The 20,334-nt window shown below is 39.4% G+C and overlaps 1 protein-coding gene across 6 annotated transcripts; it reads right to left on the bottom strand.

Annotated features, from left to right (window-relative positions):
• Nucleotides 1-229: 229 nt before the first annotated feature.
• Nucleotides 230-19,183, bottom strand: LOC139126354 (uncharacterized). 6 transcript variants are annotated; one of them, XM_070692421.1, is made up of 9 exons: nucleotides 12,319-19,183; nucleotides 9,694-10,083; nucleotides 9,339-9,376; nucleotides 8,904-8,969; nucleotides 8,052-8,302; nucleotides 7,679-7,799; nucleotides 6,701-6,937; nucleotides 6,068-6,230; nucleotides 230-4,786 (listed from the first exon to the last, which is right to left on the bottom strand). In XM_070692421.1, exon 1 carries the CDS (start codon nucleotides 18,460-18,462, stop codon nucleotides 15,253-15,255), a length of 3,210 nt encoding a protein of 1,069 aa, XP_070548522.1. In that variant the 5' UTR covers nucleotides 18,463-19,183; the 3' UTR covers nucleotides 230-4,786; nucleotides 6,068-6,230; nucleotides 6,701-6,937; nucleotides 7,679-7,799; nucleotides 8,052-8,302; nucleotides 8,904-8,969; nucleotides 9,339-9,376; nucleotides 9,694-10,083; nucleotides 12,319-15,252. The 6 variants fall into 6 exon arrangements, with proteins under 6 accessions (XP_070548522.1, XP_070548524.1, XP_070548521.1 ...); XM_070692423.1 differs by lacking the exon at nucleotides 6,068-6,230 and having other exon boundaries at nucleotides 7,684-7,799; XM_070692420.1 differs by lacking the exon at nucleotides 6,068-6,230.
• Between the last annotated feature and the right edge of the window lie 1,151 nt (nucleotides 19,184-20,334).

Genomic DNA, 20,334 nt, shown 5'->3' on the forward strand with positions numbered 1-20,334 from the left:
TCTTCAGTAAAACCAACAGATATAACATGAGTAAACATGTCAGTTATGAAGGGTTTTTACCAGTGACTATTAGTACAACTTTCACTGATATGTTTTGGTTTTCACAAGATGCAGTCATTTTAGTTGCTTTTATTTGTAGGCAATGCACAAGCCAGTTCACAGTTCACACTATGCTGTTGATCAGCAGCATACATGACGTCTTTGTTTGAAGTCTATTTTTATTTTAAGATATGGTTCATGCGGAATTTTCACCAAAATGTCACTGATCCAGTGATTGTGTAATCAGTTTGATTTGATAAAGTTATATAAAATACTGTGTCAAGCTCTGAATTGTTGCAGAGTTTTGCTGCCTTTTGGCTATGGTAGTCTATCAGTATAAATGTGACCATGAAATGCCAAATCATGGAGGTCGTGAGAATGTAAATCTTTTTTGTATTTTTTATTCTGTTAAAATTATTTTGGCGTAAGTCGATGCAGGAAAGTGATTGAAAATTGGAGCGGTGTTCAATAATCATGTTTAAAAAAGTAAAGCGTTGGACTGCATGTTCATTCAGACAATGTCCATTGAGTTTACAGAAATCTTTTTAGCAGTCAGCAGGTTATCAGTATTGTAAGCTATATTTGTCCCATGCCTCATTTTTAGCTCATATTTGGTATATATATAAATACCAAAAAGAGCTTATATGGTGAGTCGGTGGCGTCAGTATGTCTGTATGTATGTCCGTCACACGCAAAAGCTCCCATACCGCCTAAGCTACCATCTCAGTATTTGGTGTACAGGTAGATGCAGGGGTTGAGATGTGACGTTGTTCAAATGAACACGTCAATGTCAAACATGTGCAAATGAGGGGAAATTCTGCAAATGTTCAGGAGTGGTGGCATGCCAATGACTGAAACAGGATACTCCACTGACCTTGAGTCATTTCCTATCATTGTTTATGCACTGTTACATATTAACAGACCTGCTCAAACTAAGGGACAGACCATTAGATCTTGGGAGGGGTTGTCACAATGAAGTTGTGAACATTTTTTTACAATTGTAAATTTCTAAAAAAAATTTGTCAAAATGAGAAAAGCTGTGCTAATTTTTTTTTTCGGAGTAAATTTTCAGATTTATAATTTTTTGTTGTTCGACGCTGTCTGATGATACAATGTACATCCATATCACTAGCGCAAATAAAATTGCATGCTGTAACTGCAACATACATATGGCCTAGTGATTTATATTGCTGATAGATTTCGCGAAATGTTGCAGATCATCTTTTGACAAGCTGAGAAGCTGTTTGCAAAAAATTTGGTGAAATTTCAATATTTGTGTTTTTAGGACAATTTTTGCCCGTTATTGATCAAAACGGCTATTTCTCTGTAGCAGCATGTCCAACTTTTGTCATTCTTGTTTTTCTGGTTTAAATATTTCTTGTTGTTTTCTGGTTGTACTGTGCAGAAATCATTGTCATTTATTTATTTATTTATTTATTTATTCAGCTTTGACATAAAGTCAGGATGAGTCACACAGGTGACTAACACCTATACAAAAGCACACATTTAACAAGTTACACATACAAAATTAAAAACAGAAAAGACAAACGCAGAATAAAACAATGATAAAAAAATACAAAAAATTTCAAAACAGAACAAAAAAACCCCAGAAATTAACAGAGTGGGCAATTTTTACAGTGGCACTTTCCCACCCAAGTACAAGTGTTATCAGGATAAAAATTATTATTTAACAAACCCGTGTAATGTTTTAATAAAATAGACTTGTATGACCTAGCTAACACTTGTTGAAGATTTGCCATGAAAGGGCATAACACTACTCGAGTAAAAAGCTCTGTTAAAAAACGAGTAACGAAAACATTCAGTTTTAAAAAGTGGCATCTTCATGGAAGTGTCATCAGGAGATTTAAATGTGACAAACTGGCTTAAATTTAAGTCATACATACCAGTAAAACATTTAGCTAAAAAGACACAGTCATTTAATTCTCTCCTGTAGCTCAATGGGAGCAAATTCAATTTAATCATACGCTCTTTGTAATCCATCTCCTGGGGATATCCAAGAATACATTTTGTGGCTCTCCTTTGGACACCTTCAAGATGAAGCATTGATTGCTTAGTCGTGACAGCCCATGACTGGGATGAATAATCAAGAATACTATGGACAAGGGATAAATACAGTTGGAGTTTCATTTTAGTGGAACAGGTGTGGCCACATGTACGTTTAATCAGTCCCAGCATGCGGTTTGCTTTTGTAACAGATATATTGATATGCTTATCCCAAGACATATTTGAAGAAACTTCGACTCCAAGATCACGGATGCTGTCAACTTTTTCTAGGGAAACACCACGCATTGAATAAGTATAAGTAATGGGGTTGCGTTTTCTACTAATGGTAAGGAGCTTGCATTTTTCAGCATTGAAAAGCATGCTCCATTTCTCACTCCATGATACTAAATTGTTGATATCACTTTGCAGTTTTAGACAGTCAGAAATGTCGTTGATTTCATTGATACATTTTGAGTCATCTGCAAAAAGTGCAACCATTGTGTTTGAACTGACATGGTCTGGTAAACAGGAACAACATAGGCCCCAGTATTGATCCCTGGGGTACTCCGGACGATACATTACACCACTGTGAATTTGAGCCCTCTACAACAACTCTTTGTTTTCTGTTTGACAAATATGCAGTGAACCACCGCAGTAAAGTGCCATGAAAGCCGAAAGATTTGATTTTGTGGATAAGAAGGTCATGTGGAACAGAATCGAAGGCCTTTGAAAAGTCGAGATATATAATATCGACTTGCCCTGACTGATCGAGGATTTTCCCTACATGATGAAATTTTGTACAAGTTGTGTAGTCGTGGAACGTCTTTTAGTAAAACCATGTTGCATATGATGGAGAAATGGTTCAATATGTGGATAAATGGAGTTAAAAATACATCTCTCGAAAACTTTGCTACAAATACACAATAAGGAAACAGGCTTGTAGTTAATGACGTTTGATTTGTCAGACTTAATGACGTTTGATTTGTCATAACATCAACCTAGAATTTTCCTGCACTGAACAGATAGAAACAACATGTATTTTTGATCTTTAGTACCCATACTGGTATGTACCAATTCTGATCAAATGTGAGCGACACCATGTAATTGTGGTGTTTTTACTTTTTTTGTTATTAAAACAATTTTTGTATGGTATGCTATTGAATACTTTGAGTGCATTAACTCATGTCTCAAATTGGTTTATACTATCACTGCATGCACTATAGCTGTCAGTGTATGTGATTACACTTTGCCACCCATGGAGTTCCTGCAGCCAGATCAGATATTAAGTTTGAGACACACAGACAGACAGATAATAATTGCCGACGGAATGGAAGATGAAAGGGACAAAAAAATATGTGAGAGTTTTCACTGGGTAACCAGAACTCATATTTCATTACAGGAACTACACTCTTAAGCTCTTCCAAACCATAGACCCATAATTTTGCCATCAATTAATGCTACTGACAAGAAGATAGCCAAAAGTTGGAGAAATCTTGGCCATGTTTGTTCAAAAAGTCAAAAACCCTATTTTAAGGGTTATTTTGACATTTAAATTGTCATAGGTTATCATTTTTTTTCAATTTAGTCTGTGAAGCAGAATGGATAATATGTAAACTTACATCACAAAAAATACTGACAAAGACTGATTTGTTTTCCATATTTATTTGAACTATTACAATGACTCAGAGGTACAATTGAACACCAAAAACCTTTTTTGAAAATGTAACTCAACACACCAAACACAATTCTTGTTTGACAAGGTAATCTCAATTGAGACACTGGTAAACTTGAAAGAATAAAACACAGTTACCATAAAGGGATGGAAATTTCTTATACCTCTTCACACTCTCAGCACCATGCAACAGTACATGTATAAAGTGTCACAACAATACAACATGTCTCTGCAAAACCGAACTCAGTCGTCATAAGCAGGTAAAGTCTAGCAAAACCTTAAAATTAAGTACACACTTTGATGTGTGTTGGAGATCAGTTTTATAAAATAAATGTGGTTGGTCTGATCCTGTCAGTCAAAATCACACATGTATCTTTGAATGCTTAAAGTCAAATGTAACTTGTTTGTTGTACTATTTTTTTTATTTTCCAACAGAGATGCATGAGCCTTCATAAGAAATGAGTCAATTCATGTGATAAATATCACAGTAACTGTTTTATCAAAAGGGAACAGAAATTCCTGTTCCCCAGAATATATTTTATTTGCATATAAGAACATGAATATGCATGGTTTGGATCAAACAACAACAGCCAGTTGTGAAGATGTAATACAAACATCAAAGTCACAGCAGGCAAACATGCACAAATTATCAGATTCAAATCCTGGCATAAACTTCGTGAAATTTTGTGTTGTTACACCTTATACAATTGTTTAAGCTTCTCCTTAACATTAAGTTTGAGATGTTTATTTCTGGTGAAGTCAATACCTGTGAGGAGAATATTCTGAATTTGAAGCGTCTCTAGCCATGGTTCTGTGCAGTGTCTGGAGCACCTTGATAGGGGATTCCACTTCGTTGTCCAGCTACCATGCCACCAATGAACTGTCACCGAGTCATCTTCTATGGTTTTAATCTCGCCTATCAGTGGTATCTCTTTCCAATGATCTGATGTGGCAGCATAGAGGGTCTATGGTGGCAGCAACAAATTGACCAACCTCATAATTATGCCTGTTCTCATTTTGAGAACAGCCTGCATCTGTGCCTTCAGTTGCCTGGCGTGAGCCTGTGTACACCTACAAGTAAGAAACTGGAATTTTAAACATTATGAAAGAGAAACCCACAACTCTGTACATCAATGTCATACAGGGCCATTAAACCAAACCTTCAGAAATATTGTGTTATTCTTTGAAAGGGACAGACAAGTTGGTCTCAAGCTCAAGGACACCTGAACTTGCAAACCCTTTGAAAACTTTGTGTCATCAAGGCCTGAAAATTTGCATTTTTTCCTGCTAATCCCTGGACTATATAGTTGGTTTTAGCTTCTATAGACTATAGTCTATAGAAGCTATTGGGATGGGTATCCGTCCGGCGTCCGTCGTCAGTCTGTATGTATGTATGTATGTCCGTTTGTGAGGCGTCCGTCCACTCAGATATCTTGAGAACCGCAGTACTTACTGATTTGATATTTGTTGTGTAGATGGAAAATATGATTTTGAGAAACTGTTTTTTTTTAATTTTTTGATATTGTTGAAAATAGGCAAATTACTGCCAAAAAAGGTGTTTTTGGTAAAAAATCTTCTTCTTCATAACTGCTGGTCAGACAGCTTTTTTATTTGGTATACAGGTCCCTAGGGGTAACCCAATTTAGATTTGTTCAAATTGTGATGAAATATGCAAATGTGTATTTTTAAGGAATTTTTTCGTCATTTTTGGTCAAAATTTGACTTACATTGTATGTAATTCTTGTACTGTGTAAACCCTATCAATTCACCCAGAAAAAATAATTAATATGATTTTAAATAATTGAATTAATTAGGAAATCATCAAAGCCAAAATAATTTTAGTGTAGAATTATCAGAAAGTTCAACTTTTTTTGACAGTTCATAGTGAAATGCTTACCATCTTGGAGGATTAAAACATGTAAAGGCAACTTCCCTGAATCCCAACTTTGACATATTCTGAACCGTCATTTATTGTGCCCTGTATGTTATCTAAAAGAAATTGCTCAAAATAGTCAATAGAGATAGAGATATAGAGAAAGTTCTAATTTCCATTTATGGTTGACTTGGTAAGGATAAAATAAAATTACTTTTTGAGGAAAAAAATAGAGTGGTCAATTAAAAGAGTGGTCAAAGTGATAGGGTTTTTATGGTAAAGCTGGGCTGTAAGATTCCTCATGTGCTATTTATAGCAATTATGCAATCTGTGTAAACAGTGCAATGAAAGTTATATGATTCCGTATAATGCTTTTGATGACCTTGAACTTCTTAAGTTTCAAACATTTTCAGTGTGTCTCTTCAGTGTGCTTTCTCTGAGTATGTACAGGCTCAACTTATTTAACAGAACTCACTTACAATGTTAATCAAAGATGTCCACCTTCTTCATCAGTACATGTGTCACAAAAGGTTATTCTCTACATAACACAGCAGAGCTCTGTCAACTGTTGAGTTGCTTGTTCTTTCAAAACTGCTGGTCAGACAGCTTTACAAGTTTTGGTTTACAAGTCCCTAGGATGACCTAAGTGAGATAACTTCATACAGTCAGGAAATACTTAATTTTGTGTCCATGTCTATAGTAGCTTCAGGGACTTTGGCCCTATGTTTTTACTAGTCCATCTGTAAATTCCACTCTGGTCTACAAAATTTACATAACAATTAGACGTATGAAATCTTAAAAGTTTGTAACCAGTGATTGCTATGAGCAAGATTAGCTCACACTAGAGTAAGATTTCAAAAAGGCTTGTGCGTAATTCTCTGTGAAACAAGAGTATGACATATCTGTTATTCCTATGAAGCAATACAGAAAGGCCAAAGTTGATACCGTTAATGTTGGGCATAATTCTGCCAAGTTTGAAGGGCATTTAGAGATTTTTGCTCAACTTGAATGAAGCATGTCTTATTGATAGTTGAATTCTGTACAAGTATCTTGTTTGTAACTATTTGGTCATCACACACATTCACATAATATCAACATCAAAATAAACTGACCTCAGTGGTGGCATCCACATGGAGTGCTCTTTGATGTAGCAGCAGTAGCTCCTCTGATACTTGAGGTGGTTGATCAACATTCTCTTCAATACCAGTTCCTAACTTCGTTTCTAAGATTGTTGATAGTGGCCATTCAGCTGGGTCTTGTTCAGGCAACAGGTCAGGTAATCGTTCATCCAAGAATTCATCCCACCATCTCTTTTGTTGTTCACTTACAACAATTCACCTGGACCATTACTGGACAATGCACATACAGATGATTGGGTGTCAGTAATTAAACAATCGTTGCTGCTCGTAAATATTGGAGATGCCATGAATGTAAAAATAGAAAATGACAAACAGTTTAAAACTAATTTCTATGTAAAAGTTATTTGAAAAATGTGCATTTGAATTGCTCCATAATGATACCAGACAAGGGCACCATAAAAATAAACTTTGCACATACAGAGAGTTGAAAAAAGATTTCTCTCTCAAAAGCTACCTTCATGTTATGAAAAACCCAGATCACAGATCAGCCCTGTGCAAGTTACGCATTAGTGCACACATACTACACATAGAAACAGGTAGATATAGAAACCTTGATGTCATAGACAGAGCATGCCCAATTTGCCAAAACAAACAAGTAGAAGATGAGACATTTTCTTTTTCATTGCAAAGGCTACGCAGACATTAAACATGATTTTTTCAGTAATCTAAACATTTGTAAGAAGGCATTCAGAGGCACACAAGACCTTGTAAGGATCTTTTCAAGGACAGATAAAGCATCACTATGTGAATTGGGAAAATACATACATACATGTTTTAAACTCAGACAAGACAAAATGAAAAAAAGTAAACTATTTATGAACCTGTAATATGTTGACCTCATATATATATATATATATATATATATATACTCTTTCATTGTTGTTTTTGCAAAACCTTTATGTACTTTATGGTCAAGATCCCAACTGGGATACGATTTCAATAAAGGCTTACTTTACTTTACAACCCTTACAGCACTGCTGGTGAGCAATTTTGGGATGTCATCAAGCAATTTCTCGTAGTTCATTTTGGTACTTGACAGTATTACCAATCCAGGTGTCCCAGTTGGTTTTGACTGTATATTTTGTGTTTGACAAGAAAAGAAATCACAATATGAAAAATTTCCTGCATCACACAAAAGAGAAGCTTTAGTTTTAACTCTGTTTTTGTTGGTTGTTGTGATGTGATAATTTTCAACAGCTTTTAAGCTCAGCTTCACTATTGGACTTATCATCCAACCATTGAGTTGAAATCTTGGATATTCAACATACAAGTTAAATTGTGTTACTGTGTCCGGAAGATATACAAAGAAAAAGTACAAACCAACCTTTAGAAGTTTAATGGAATGATTATCTGGCAACCACTCATTATCAGTACTCCAGATTTTGTATTGTAGTTACGCAGAACCACATTCATCTTTCGATATTTTCAAGGCATGTGGTATTGAGTGATTGTGCAAGTCAGCACACACAGGATGAATCCAAGTACGGATATCAAACATCTTATCCAACAGCTGTACATGAGACCCAGATTTGGAGTATCCTGATTCCAAGACACCAAGGACCAAATTCATCAACTCTAAATCATTTTTAAACAAAAATATTTCATTAGAAAATTATACTGAATAGTCTGATGACATCTGCAGGATTGGAATGACATTTGCAATTTCAAAATGTTACATATGCATTAAAACTGTGAACACTGCACTGAACTTTGGTATTACACTGTATATGTTTGTAACCAATTACTTATAGGGATCAGAAATTTCCAATCCCTCCTCTTAAATGTATAACTCATGAAATTATCAGGTCTCAGTTATAGCAAGATACCTTACTTAAATTGAAGCGGAACAAAATTAGCCATTGTTTCTTTTAATAATAAATCAAGAATTAGTGTAACTCAGCCATTCAAAATTTTCTGCCATCGCCATTGTCAACTTTTGACACATTCCACAAAATGATCTGCTTTATATCTATGGTAATTACATAAAATGTAAAAGATATTTTTATATATAATTTTGACCAAAATCTGGAAGCAGTGTCATCATACACATTTTGGGACTGAAAAGGAAAACTGTTAGTTAAAATGACATAAAAGTATGAAAAATATTTGTATAAAAACTTGGCGGGAAAATGTGTTGGTCAACTGGTTCATTTGAACTTTAATAGAAGAAACTCACCCTCAACAGTTATAATATTCTTCCCACTTATGTTATTTGCAATCACACTGAAAACCTGATCAATATCTGTCAAAACACAGAAAGACAGAATTAAGGTTGTATATGAGAATGGAAAGAAGCTTTCTTTCCATGCAGAAAAATAAAATGGTTCAGATTTTTCCAGAACATTTCATTCTGTTGCATAGTTGAATTTGTCCAGCTCCAGTACATTTACAGCAATTTATAGTTTTTCTATTGGATCAATTGGATTACAAAATAGTTGTCAAATGCCAAAACATGTTCAAATGAGTACATGTTTTTAGTGTCTGCATTTATTCACATTTGTGCTTGAGTCCATTTGATTTGTGGCTTTCATAAATTCAAGTAAATCAAAGGAATTCAATGGTTAATTTGGGAAGGTATTGAGTGTGGGGTAAAAATCAAGCGAACATTTACCTTCATGGGTATGACCGCGGAGAAGAAAATTGACATACCTGAAATACAAGAGAAAAGTTTCATGAGAAATGGAAAATATACAACTGTAGTGTTTGTCATGCTTTAAGAAATATTTGCACATTAATTAAATTGCACAGAATATGTGTCTGTTAGATGTGATATTTGAAATGACTTAAAATATTCCAGTTTTGTAGTTTCTGCCATAAGACATAAATGTAGGACAAAAACAATATTCAAATTTAAAAATTGTGATGCCAAATGTGCATTTGGAACCGTTCAGAAAAATACTAAACAAACCAATTCTGTTAATCGAATTTGAATCCAAATTCTATCCATTGTTAACAGCAGCACTTACTTCCTTGAAGATGCCTTCTTCTACTAATAGACCAAAGAATAAGAAAACAAATTTATTTATTTTCTCTGAAACAATTGTCGAACTGGAAAAATGCTGTATCAGGGATATGATCTACCATCAGGAGGATGTTTAGGATGACATTCATAGTTAAGTTGCTATCATGAGGATAATGCAGATCGTCAAAAAATCCCAGAGCATGTCAACCATGTACCAAGGCTCCAGTTAGATGGGTTCTCAATTGCCATAAACTACTGGTGGCTTTCCGAGTCTGTGTTAATCTTGGAACAAACAATTTATTCTGATCCATCCCATCCAAGATTGCACTCAGATATTTATCTGGCCGGGCTTCTTCCAAGTTCATGATGGTCAAAATAGGTTTGTCTTTCAGACCTTGAAGAGATAAGAAACATATTTTAATAATAATAAACATAGGGCCAAAGTCCCTGAAGCTACTATAGACATGGATGCAAAATTAAGTATATCCTGATTGTATGAAATTATCTCACTGAGGTCATCCTAGGGACATGTAAACCAAATATTAAAGCTGTCTGACCAGCGGTTTTGAAAAAAACAAGCAACTCAACAGTTGACAGAGCTCTGCTGTATTATGTAGACAATAACCTTTTGTGACACATGTATTGATGAAGAAGGTGGATATCTTTGATAGCTCATTTCAGGATGGCCTGACCAAAAATGGAAAAAATTCTGTAAAAATACATATTTGCATATTTCATCAGACTATATTAGTCTATAATAGCAAATAAACGAGAATTAATTACATTCTAATTAAAGTAAACAAGATTTGCTTCAATCAAGATTTACGTCATAAAAAAACAGCATATCTGTTAGGTTATAAAGAATCTTGAGCTGATCTAATCTTTTAATATCAGTATTTTCATCCTATTAACCAAGCACATTTTAACTTTCAAATTAACATTGTAAGTAAGTTCTGTTGAATAAGTTGAGACTGTACGTACTCAGAGAAAGCACACTGAAGAGACAAATGTTTGAAACTTAAAAAGGTCAAGGTCATCAAAAGCATTATAAGGAATCATGTTACACTTTCAATGCACTGTTTACACAGATTGCATAATTGCTATAAATAACACATGAGGAATCTTTATACAGCCCAGCTTTACCATAAAAACCCTATCACTTTGACCACTCTTTTAATTGACCACTCTATTTTTTTCCTCAAAAGGTAATCTTATTTTATCCTTACCAAGTCAACCATAAATGGAATTAGAACTTTCTCTATCTCTATTTATTTGACCACCCTATCATGACAAACTATTATGAGCAATTTCTTTTAGATAACATAAATGGTGGTTCAGAATATATCAAAGTTGGGATTCAGGAAAGTTGCCTTTACATGTTTTAATCCTCAATTCACTATGAACTGTAAAAAAAAGTTGTACTTTCTGATAATTCCACACAAAATTATTTTGGCTTTAATGATTTCCTAATTAATTCAATTATTTAAAATCATATTAATTATTTTTTTCTGGGTGAATTGATAGGGTTTATACAGTACAAGAATTACATACAATGTAAGTCAAACTTTGACCAAAAATGACAAAAAAATTCCTTAAAAATACTCATTTGCATATTTCATCACAATTTGAACAAATCTAAGTTTGGTTATCCCTAGGGACCTGTATACCAAATAACAAAGCTGTCTGACCAGCGGTTATGAAGAAGAAGATTTTTTACCAAAAACACCTTTTTTGGCATTAATTTGCGTATTTTCAACAATATCAAAAAATTAAAAAAATCAGTTTCTCAAAATCATATTTTTCATCTGCACAACAAATATCAAATCAGTAAATACTGCGGTTCTCAAGATATTTGAGTGGACGGACGCCTCACAAACGGACATACATACATACATACATACATACATACATACATACAGACTGACGCCGGACGCCGGACGGATACCCATCCCAATAGCTTCTATAGACTATAGTCTATAGTAGCTAATAATAATAATAATAATAATCTTTATTACCCTTAATCATAATAATATTACAATTCAATGATGAATGTACATCTGAGTTGTGCTGTGATAAAGGGTAAATGGAAACGGAAAATAGCAAATGCTAGTCTAGTCCGTTCCCAAAGCCATTTGAAGTTAAAGCAAGGAAACGAAGAAGAAAAAAGAAAACTGAAGTATATCGAGGGTAGTGTACATGAAAGTAGTGGGATTGCAAAGTAACCTAATTGTAACAAAGTAACTAAGTGAATAAAAGAACAACTACATAAATAAATATATAACTAAATAGATACATTACGAGTAAGTAGAAATGCGTAAAAAAGAAAACGATAAGAGAGAAAAAAAAAAGTATATAAAATATATATATATTTAAATATGATTTTTTACATGCATGTCTATCATTAACAGCAACGTGCAAATAGGCATGCATTCCATACATGGAGACAATTCATTCTAACTCAGTATTTCACTGAATGTGGTTACAAATATATTTCAAAGGAAGTACTCAGACATGACTGCTTTGTAGTTTGTATAACTCTCCATCGTGTTGTGTGATACACTGGCTCTTATCTCGTATTGAACATTTCACTATTACAATTTACTAGGAGCATATTTCAAGATATACTTACACATTAACAGCATGCAGCATTGTGTTCTAGCTGCCATTAGTTTGTCAATCACTGTTCTGGGTTCTGGATCCATTGTTTCAGCTTTCTCCTCTTTGAGTGCCACACAAACGTAACACTTTGTGAAGCGGTTTTCCTGATACATTAAAGAAACTCAGTTAAAAGATCTATAAATATGTGACCAAGAAATATGAGAGCCTTGCATGAACAAGTCATTGACAATGACATAGTCCCCACTTGTAATAGGAGTATTAGTCTTGATGGGGTAGGGAAATGTGGTCATTAAGAAGTATCAATGGAGTGTATATGTTGAGATCTATGGGCACATAGGTCTATGTCGTTGTTCCCAATTTGAAACATGAGGCATATCTAAGTTATGGTTCTAAATCGGGATGGACCAGTGCTCGGGCAGTTCTCGGGCAGTCCTCAGGCAGCTACGGGCAGTCACGGGCAGTAAATCTAGACGTTTCAGCACCAAGTCGTTTCGGCCCAAGACGTTTCGGCCTCCTGATTTCAGGCCCTAAGTCGTTTCGGCAACGCAACCCAAGACATTTCGGCACTGTTCAGGGCTATCTGAGGGAACTAGTGCTGGAGCATACGATCTCCACGATGGCGGCGCTATACTAAACACTACGTTACGTTGTCTCCTGGAAAACTGGCGTGATTTAGCTTGTGTTGGCATCTGTTTATTTCGTTTGTATGTGACAAATTAACATTGAAAGTATGCACACACCGGACAAGAGGCTTAGAAAGTCAAAAGCAGATGCGGACTTTATCTACGGGTTGGATTTGGATGCGGAGATTGACTACGACAATGACACAGTGGAAGCACATGGCCATACAAAGAAGCAGACGAAAAAGAAGGTGAAATATTATGCAGTACGTGTCAGTTGGTCGTAAAACTGGCGTCTTTACTGACTGGAAGTTGTGCCATAAGTACACCAATGGGTTTCCCGGTAATTGTTTTAAGAGTTTTGAAACAAGATTGGCGGCTGAGGAATATCTGGACCGGTTCAGCAGGAATAATATACTTGATGAAATTGAGAGCGTACCTCGTGCACGTGACCCGCGGTGTGAGACTGATTCAATTGATGGCGACCCTCATGCTGAAAATAGATGTAACCGCTCCGGTGTTTTTGTTTCGGAGGATTTCCCCATTGATGATAATGACTATGCAGGAACTGATCAAATGCTTTGTACCTCAGAAACACTTGTGTCAGATGATATATCCGATATCTCAGATACAGAAGTGAAGCGTCTCTTTCATGATGACAGTGTGCGTGATGACCGTGACGGCGACCAGGTCAGCGCTAATAAAATATGTAGTGCAAGCCAATCAACAAATGTAAAGGAAAGAGACTGTGGGACTACTTGTTCTGCTGTTCATCAATTGGAAATTGATCAAATGAAGGACAGATACGATGTATTGATCGAAGCCCTAGAAGACAGACTTGTAGATGCTGTCTACCAGTGCAACACCCTACAGAGTGAGACGACTGTCCTGAAAATGGAAATTTCGGAGCTGAAAGCTAAAACACAGAAGCTGGGTCGCTTAGAAGATGAGCTTTGTAGACTGAGGGCCGAAAACAAATCGTTAAAGGCCGACCTACTCGCAGCTGACTGTAGTTGGTCAAAGAAATTGTCTGATATGCAGACACTGATGGAAACAGAATCAAAGGTGCGTGAAAAGGCTTCGTTGAAGGAGCTGCAAAACGAGCTGTGTAAGTTTGAGTCGGCTTTAAAGAACCAGAGTAATAATCCAGCCAACGACACAGGAGATCCCAGTGTGTCAGGAAATCGTAGCCAAGATGAAAAGTTCTCTGTAAATGTACACGCGCAGTCTAACGGACAGCGCCAGTAGGGATACAAGCCCAGTTACCAATAGTAGTCGGAATCACAACCAGACACTTGAAGTTGAGAACAATAACCAGTTTAATCGATACACTGCGTCGATCGATATATAAACGTACATACAGCAATGGCGGTCCAGAGGGGAGAGGGGGCCGAGCATGCGCAAAAGACGAAAGTATAAACTAATAACAAAGAGTGAGGGCGTGCTGCTGAACGCACTTCAATAACACTAATGAAATGGCGTAGCCACCTTCTCTCTTGTCCTTTTGTCTGTCAGTTTCTGTCCCCATAGAGGAGGTCTAAAGAGCGTGAAACTAGAAATTAAGCATAAAGTGCATAGAAACATGTAAACATGCACGTGAAATGAGTCATATAAGGGTCAAAAGTTTCAATACACTGAGAGCATGAACGTCAATAAAAGTAAATGGGGGCACTGGAAACATTACAGATCAGCACAAAATTCTAACTCTAAAAGTCAAGTTCATAGTCACTAAAGCGAGTGGGACGACGGCGAGTGCGGTTGGATTTCCTTGTACCCTCAGTGATGAGTGGTTGATCTGGTTGACTAGCTTCAACAGCTGCTGTACTGTCAGTGGTTTCCATGGCACTGGACACTGTTGGGTCTATGTTAAAGGTACAAGTGTCAGATTCTGTATGTGTAGTGGTTCTATCACAGACATCAGGTGTAGCACTTTCTACGTGATCAGCATTACGTGGCAATGCAATTTCCAACGGAATGCTGGGGGGTTCAGGCACTGTGGCTGGTGGCGGACATGGTGTATCTTCATCAGAAGAGCATTTGTCCATTGCACTTTTCGTTGACATGGAGTGATCGGTCGCTGAGAATGGCACTAGGTAGCATTCTGAATGCTTAACGCGATACGATGTCTTACGGAGTTGGTTGCCGCGGAATTTGCGGATACAACACCATGGCGGGTCACTCTGGATGACCAAGTAGCGATCTCGAGAACGCGATTTGTTGCGGTCGGAGTGTAGGTATACTAGATTCCCAACTTCCAGTGTAGGGGCTAGTTGTATGCGTCCACTTGGAGCCTTGGAGGTCTCACTGGAGCGGTGGTTGGCCTTTCAGAGAGCATGTTGTTTAAGAATCAGCTGGTGATCGCTAATCGGTAACTGATCATGGGTGAACTGATCTCTTTGAGTCCACATTTCACGAGCGGACAAACCTCTAGATCTGATGCGGGAGTTGACGTGTGAGAGGGCTATGGCCAGGGAGAGTGGCGTAATGGTAGAACATAGAGGGTCCTGGCGTAGAAGCTCATCCTCAATTTCTTGGATTGCTCTGTCCGCTACAGGGTTTTTGTTGCGATTCTTAGTGCGACCAATCTCTATGCTCAATCTGTGCTGACGAAGGAGATCGTCGTTCACAAGGACAGCAAAACCTGGGGCTGGGTCAGTACGGATAACAGCATGAGGGCCGTCTAAAGGTCGGAGTTCGATGCAGAGTCTCACGAGGGCCGTGCGTAGGGTCTCATGGCGCTCATTTTCAATGAGACATGCTGACGTGAATGATGTGACGCATTCGCGGAGTACTAGGACTAACTGACGTTCACGCTTGATTATATCAGCAGCGAAGGATATGCCGATGACTTCAGGCGGATCTGTAGTTGATTGAGTGATTATGGTATGCGGAACCTTGGTGAGCGAGGCACAGTGGTGGCATGCAGAGGAGACATGCTCAATGGATTTGTCCAAGTCCAGGGCGAAGAAGTAGCGATGTATCACACGCTTCAGCTGATGGCATGACGGGTGACCTAAGCGGATGTGAATGGCAGTCAGAAGGCCATCCAAAACTTGTCGGGGCACAACAATACGGTCACTTGGAGGGACAAATGGGTCAGTGCGAGAGACAACTAGTAATCCATCCCTGGAGATAGTAACATTGTTCAGGTAGCGTTTAACGTCCTTGATGTTGGTGAGCTTCTTTGACGGACGGGTTCCCTGAGTAAGGTGGGCGTGAGTACGACGCAAGTCCGGACAGTCGGCTTGTATGCTGAGCCAGGTTGCCCTGTTGGTAAATGGTAGCTTTACGTTACCAGAGACGATGTCCTGGACAGAGAGAGATCGTACAACCGATTCTTCGGTACGTGCGACGAATGTGCAGATTTGGCAAGTGGGAGAGTCGCAGTCTGGGGCATTACGGCTGGCGAAGTCCGAAGGGATGTTTTCACTGCCAGCAAGATGTCTCACAGAGGCCTGGTAACGGCTCACAGTAGAGAGAAAGGTTGTTACACGTGGGCTGGCCGAGAATTCACCGCGACACAACTTTTCATATGCTTGTACGCATGGCTTGCTGTCTGTGAGTATGCACGGCTTGTGGTGAGACTGTATTATATAAGGAGTGAAATGCTTGGTGGCAACTGCAATAGATAGAGCCTCAACCTCGCAGGGGAGCCAAGTAACCTGGCGACTACGAAGTTTTGCACTGAAGAATCCAGCGACGTGGAGCTTGTCGCCTCGGGAGACATATAATGTAGCACCAATTCCGCAGTCCTTCACGGCGCCATCTGTGATGATCCAAAGCTGGTCGGATGGGCGTGGCAAGGTGATGGATCGGTTTGTGGAAAGCGCAGACTGGGCAGTGCGGAAAGCTTCGCGGAGGCTGTCAGTCCACTCAATTCGGTCGCTAGACTGCTTCCCAGCAGCAGCAGCTTCCAACGCTGTAAGGAGAACTGCACAGTTAGGAATTACTCTCGCTAAGACCTTGTATGCACCTAAGAAAGAGCGGAGTCCACGTACATTCACTGGTGCAGAGCATGAAGAAAGGGGTGCAATACGGTGTTTGCTTGCACTGATTGATCCTTGGTGCCAAATCCATCCCAGGATCATGGTAGTAGCTGGGCAGATAACCGTTTTGGTGGCGGAAAGGCATAAGGCATTGGCATGTAACGCTTGTAGCAGGCGTTTCCAGTTGTCCATGAGCTCCTGTATAGAATTGCCACCACAGTATAAGTCGTCAGCTAGCTTTGCGGCGACACCTTCTGCAAGTAGGTCACCGAGGACGCGACACATGAGCTCTTCTAGTGCAGTTTCAGAGCCGGGCATGCCCATAGCACATCGTGTGTAGACGCGTATGCCGCGAAATGGAGTAGCTACACCACAATATTTAAGTGACTCTCTCGAAAGCGGTATCTGGTAGAAGGCCTTGGTGAGGTCTGTGGTGATTATGTATTTCCACTGTGCAATGTAGCGGAGAGTACCATCCACATCTGGTAAGACAGAAGGCTGGGGTTTGCTATAGCGACCCACGTCTGCAAAGGCGGTGACTAGCCTAGAGCCACCGTTTGCTTTCTTGACCAGGAACGAAGTATTTATATATTCGACGCTAACCTTCACATCTTCTGGTCGGGCAAAAACTCCCATTTCTTCAAGTTCGTCAAATTTGGTTTGTAGTTCCAACAGCTTGTCATGTGGATAGAAGGGGAGGCGCCCCTTGCGCTGTGGTGGTTGGACAGGGCCCATATTGACAACTGCTTCAAATGGACCTGACGCACCATTGTAGCCTTTGACGGTTGGGTTGAAAACTTCATCAAACTCTTGGTGTATGGAGCGGAAAGCTGTACGGTGTTCTTGTGATAGGAGATTGTCAGGGTCGAGCTTAATATGGTCTGAGTAGTTGCCTACAGTGGTTGGAGACCTGGTGGGGTGTGTCTTCATATCGGAACTGCTGTGATCTGTGACTGGGGTGAAGGTGGCACGTATCTGACAAAAGTGTTCGTTGCGCTTAAGTGTTTGTGGACTGTCAGATAAGTTGGGAACACGTAGTTTTCCAGCTACACTTGACAACAGGTCCGGTGCAGGCCATGTGTTGTTAGGCGTGGACATTTTGTCAGGACATGTGTCTAATCTGGGTTCAACTGCATAGGTTGTGTCAGCAGCCTGGAGATCAGGTGGTAATTCTACCTCGATGAAGTCACCTGGCCAAATGGTTGATGATACGGGAGGGGCCCTGAGTACATGGGCCCTGCGGACGCTGTGATTGGTTGCAGGTGTTGACCCATACGTGTATGTCATACCGTCACCAATCATGATTTGGCGCTTGGCTGGACGAACACTGATGTCATTTAGTTCCATGAAGGGAGTCCCTGCTAGTATGTCGACATCCAGATTTTCCACAACTAGGCCTTCAAATACGAAGCTGATGCTGTCGCGTGTCAATGTGAATCTAGTTTCACCTACAACTTTCAAGGGAGAGGAACCATCAGCCTGATGCGCGGATTGGGAGCTGGCTTTTATCGGCACATTCAGTTGTCTGGCTGAAGATAGGCGCATCATGTTACCAGTGGCACCACTGTCAATGATCACGCGGGCGGTTTGGTAACCATAGAAAGTGTCTAGGTAGGGTGACTGGCGGACCTGTATTCGAGGGCAGTGTTGGTAATGCTCGTGTCTTGTAGTGAGGCTTCATCACTTGAAAGACAATCATCTTCATCACTGTTAATGTCGAATATATTGGCTACCTGTCTTGCCTTAGTCATGAACCTGCGATCTTGGTCTGGTAAGAACTCACACTCACTAAGAAATGCTGAGCTGGTCTGCTAGCTTGCTTACACAGGGGACAGGAGCGATTTGTTCTACGGCTTCTCTGTCTGGCATTGGGAGGACCAGTAGAGCGAGTGGGAAAGCTGCCTTTATGACGGGTGGTGTTATAACTGGATGCAGCAGTGCGCATGACAGTGGCATCTTCTGCAGTGTGTATCTCATCCAGGAGAGAAGATAAAGCCTGTGAAATTTCCAGCTTAATGGAAGCTAAGGTACGGGTGCGTAACTCTGTGCCATACCGTTGTTTAACAAGTCTTGGGAGATCCTTGTGTATAAGCTGCAACCAGGTTAGAACCACAAAATTTTCCAACGACGGAGAAAGTTCTTCATCCTCTGTAATGGCATCGCCATGGTGAGTTATACCACTATCGCGATGAAGTAGGTTGTCTTCAATGAACGCAGTGAGGCGTTGGTAAAGGTCTTCAGGACGCTCATCGGGCTCAAGGTGGATTTGACAAAATCAATGAAGTGAGCACCAGTAGACTGGAAGCCATAATGTAAGCGAATGACCTGCCAATGCTGTCTATGGATGTTGAGTTCTTGACAATGGTACTGCGGGCTATAACAGGGCAGTATTGGCTATTTGGCCCAACATAAGCTCTAAAGCATTTACCTTCTGCTGGGCTGTAAGGCGTTTGTTTTCTCTGATGTGTCCACCGTCGTCTGTAAACCCTCTCAGTGGACTGGACTTCGTTTTCTTTCTCCATTGTGCGCCCTCAGCGAGGAATGGTGCAAAATTAGCATCAAGAGATAACGTATATCTGAGGTTTTGGCGCCAATTCTCGAAGGAATTAATAGTCTCTGATTTACTGAGACACCATTGCTTGGGTGCCCGCTGGAATGATGCCATGATGTACTCTGGTAACGACTACAACTTCTGTGCTATCCAGTTAATGTATACTGACCGGTTGTACACTATGTGTGTGTGTCCGACGACTAGTTGGCCAGGTTATATGGTCCAGCGACGACTATTTTGTCTTTAGGAGGCGTGTAGATTCGAAATCGCTGCCACCACGCCAGTAGGGATACAAGCCCAGTTACCAATAGTAGTCGGAATCACAACCAGACACTTGAAGTTGAGAACAATAACCAGTTTAATCGATACACTGCGTCGATCGATATATAAACGTACATACAGCAATGGCGGTCCAGAGGGGAGAGGGGGCCGAGCATGCGCAAAAGACGAAAGTATAAACTAATAACAAAGAGTGAGGGCGTGCTGCTGAACGCACTTCAATAACACTAATGAAATGGCGCAGACTGAAGATCTCTCCATCGCATCAGTTGTCAGCGAGTGTAAATACGATACCGAGAAACCACAGCAACTTGTGACTGATAAAGCTGACTTGGACAATCCTGTTACGTTGACAGAAAGTTCAGGAGTCACGAGTACCATAGATTGTAATGAAGTTGATGTTCTAGTAATAGGTGATTCCATGCTTAAGAGAGTTTATATAGAAAGACTCAAAAGAGAGTAAAATTTCTTTTAGCACGAAGAATCAATATCAATGCGCGATCTGATCTTGATGAACCGTGACCTCAGAGTGTAAACATGTCGGCTGGTCACGCTCGCTGCTCATAGTGGGCTAAGGGAGCGTTCAGTTT

This window comes from Ptychodera flava (genome assembly GCF_041260155.1).
Source record: "Ptychodera flava strain L36383 chromosome 3 unlocalized genomic scaffold, AS_Pfla_20210202 Scaffold_27__1_contigs__length_13241970_pilon, whole genome shotgun sequence".
Classification (NCBI taxonomy): Eukaryota; Metazoa; Hemichordata; class Enteropneusta; family Ptychoderidae; genus Ptychodera; species Ptychodera flava.

Coding starts and splice junctions, on each gene's coding strand:
- LOC139126354 (XM_070692425.1), bottom strand. CDS start 18,462: ATGATGCGCCTATCTTCAGCCAGACAACTGAATGTGCCGATAAAAGCC.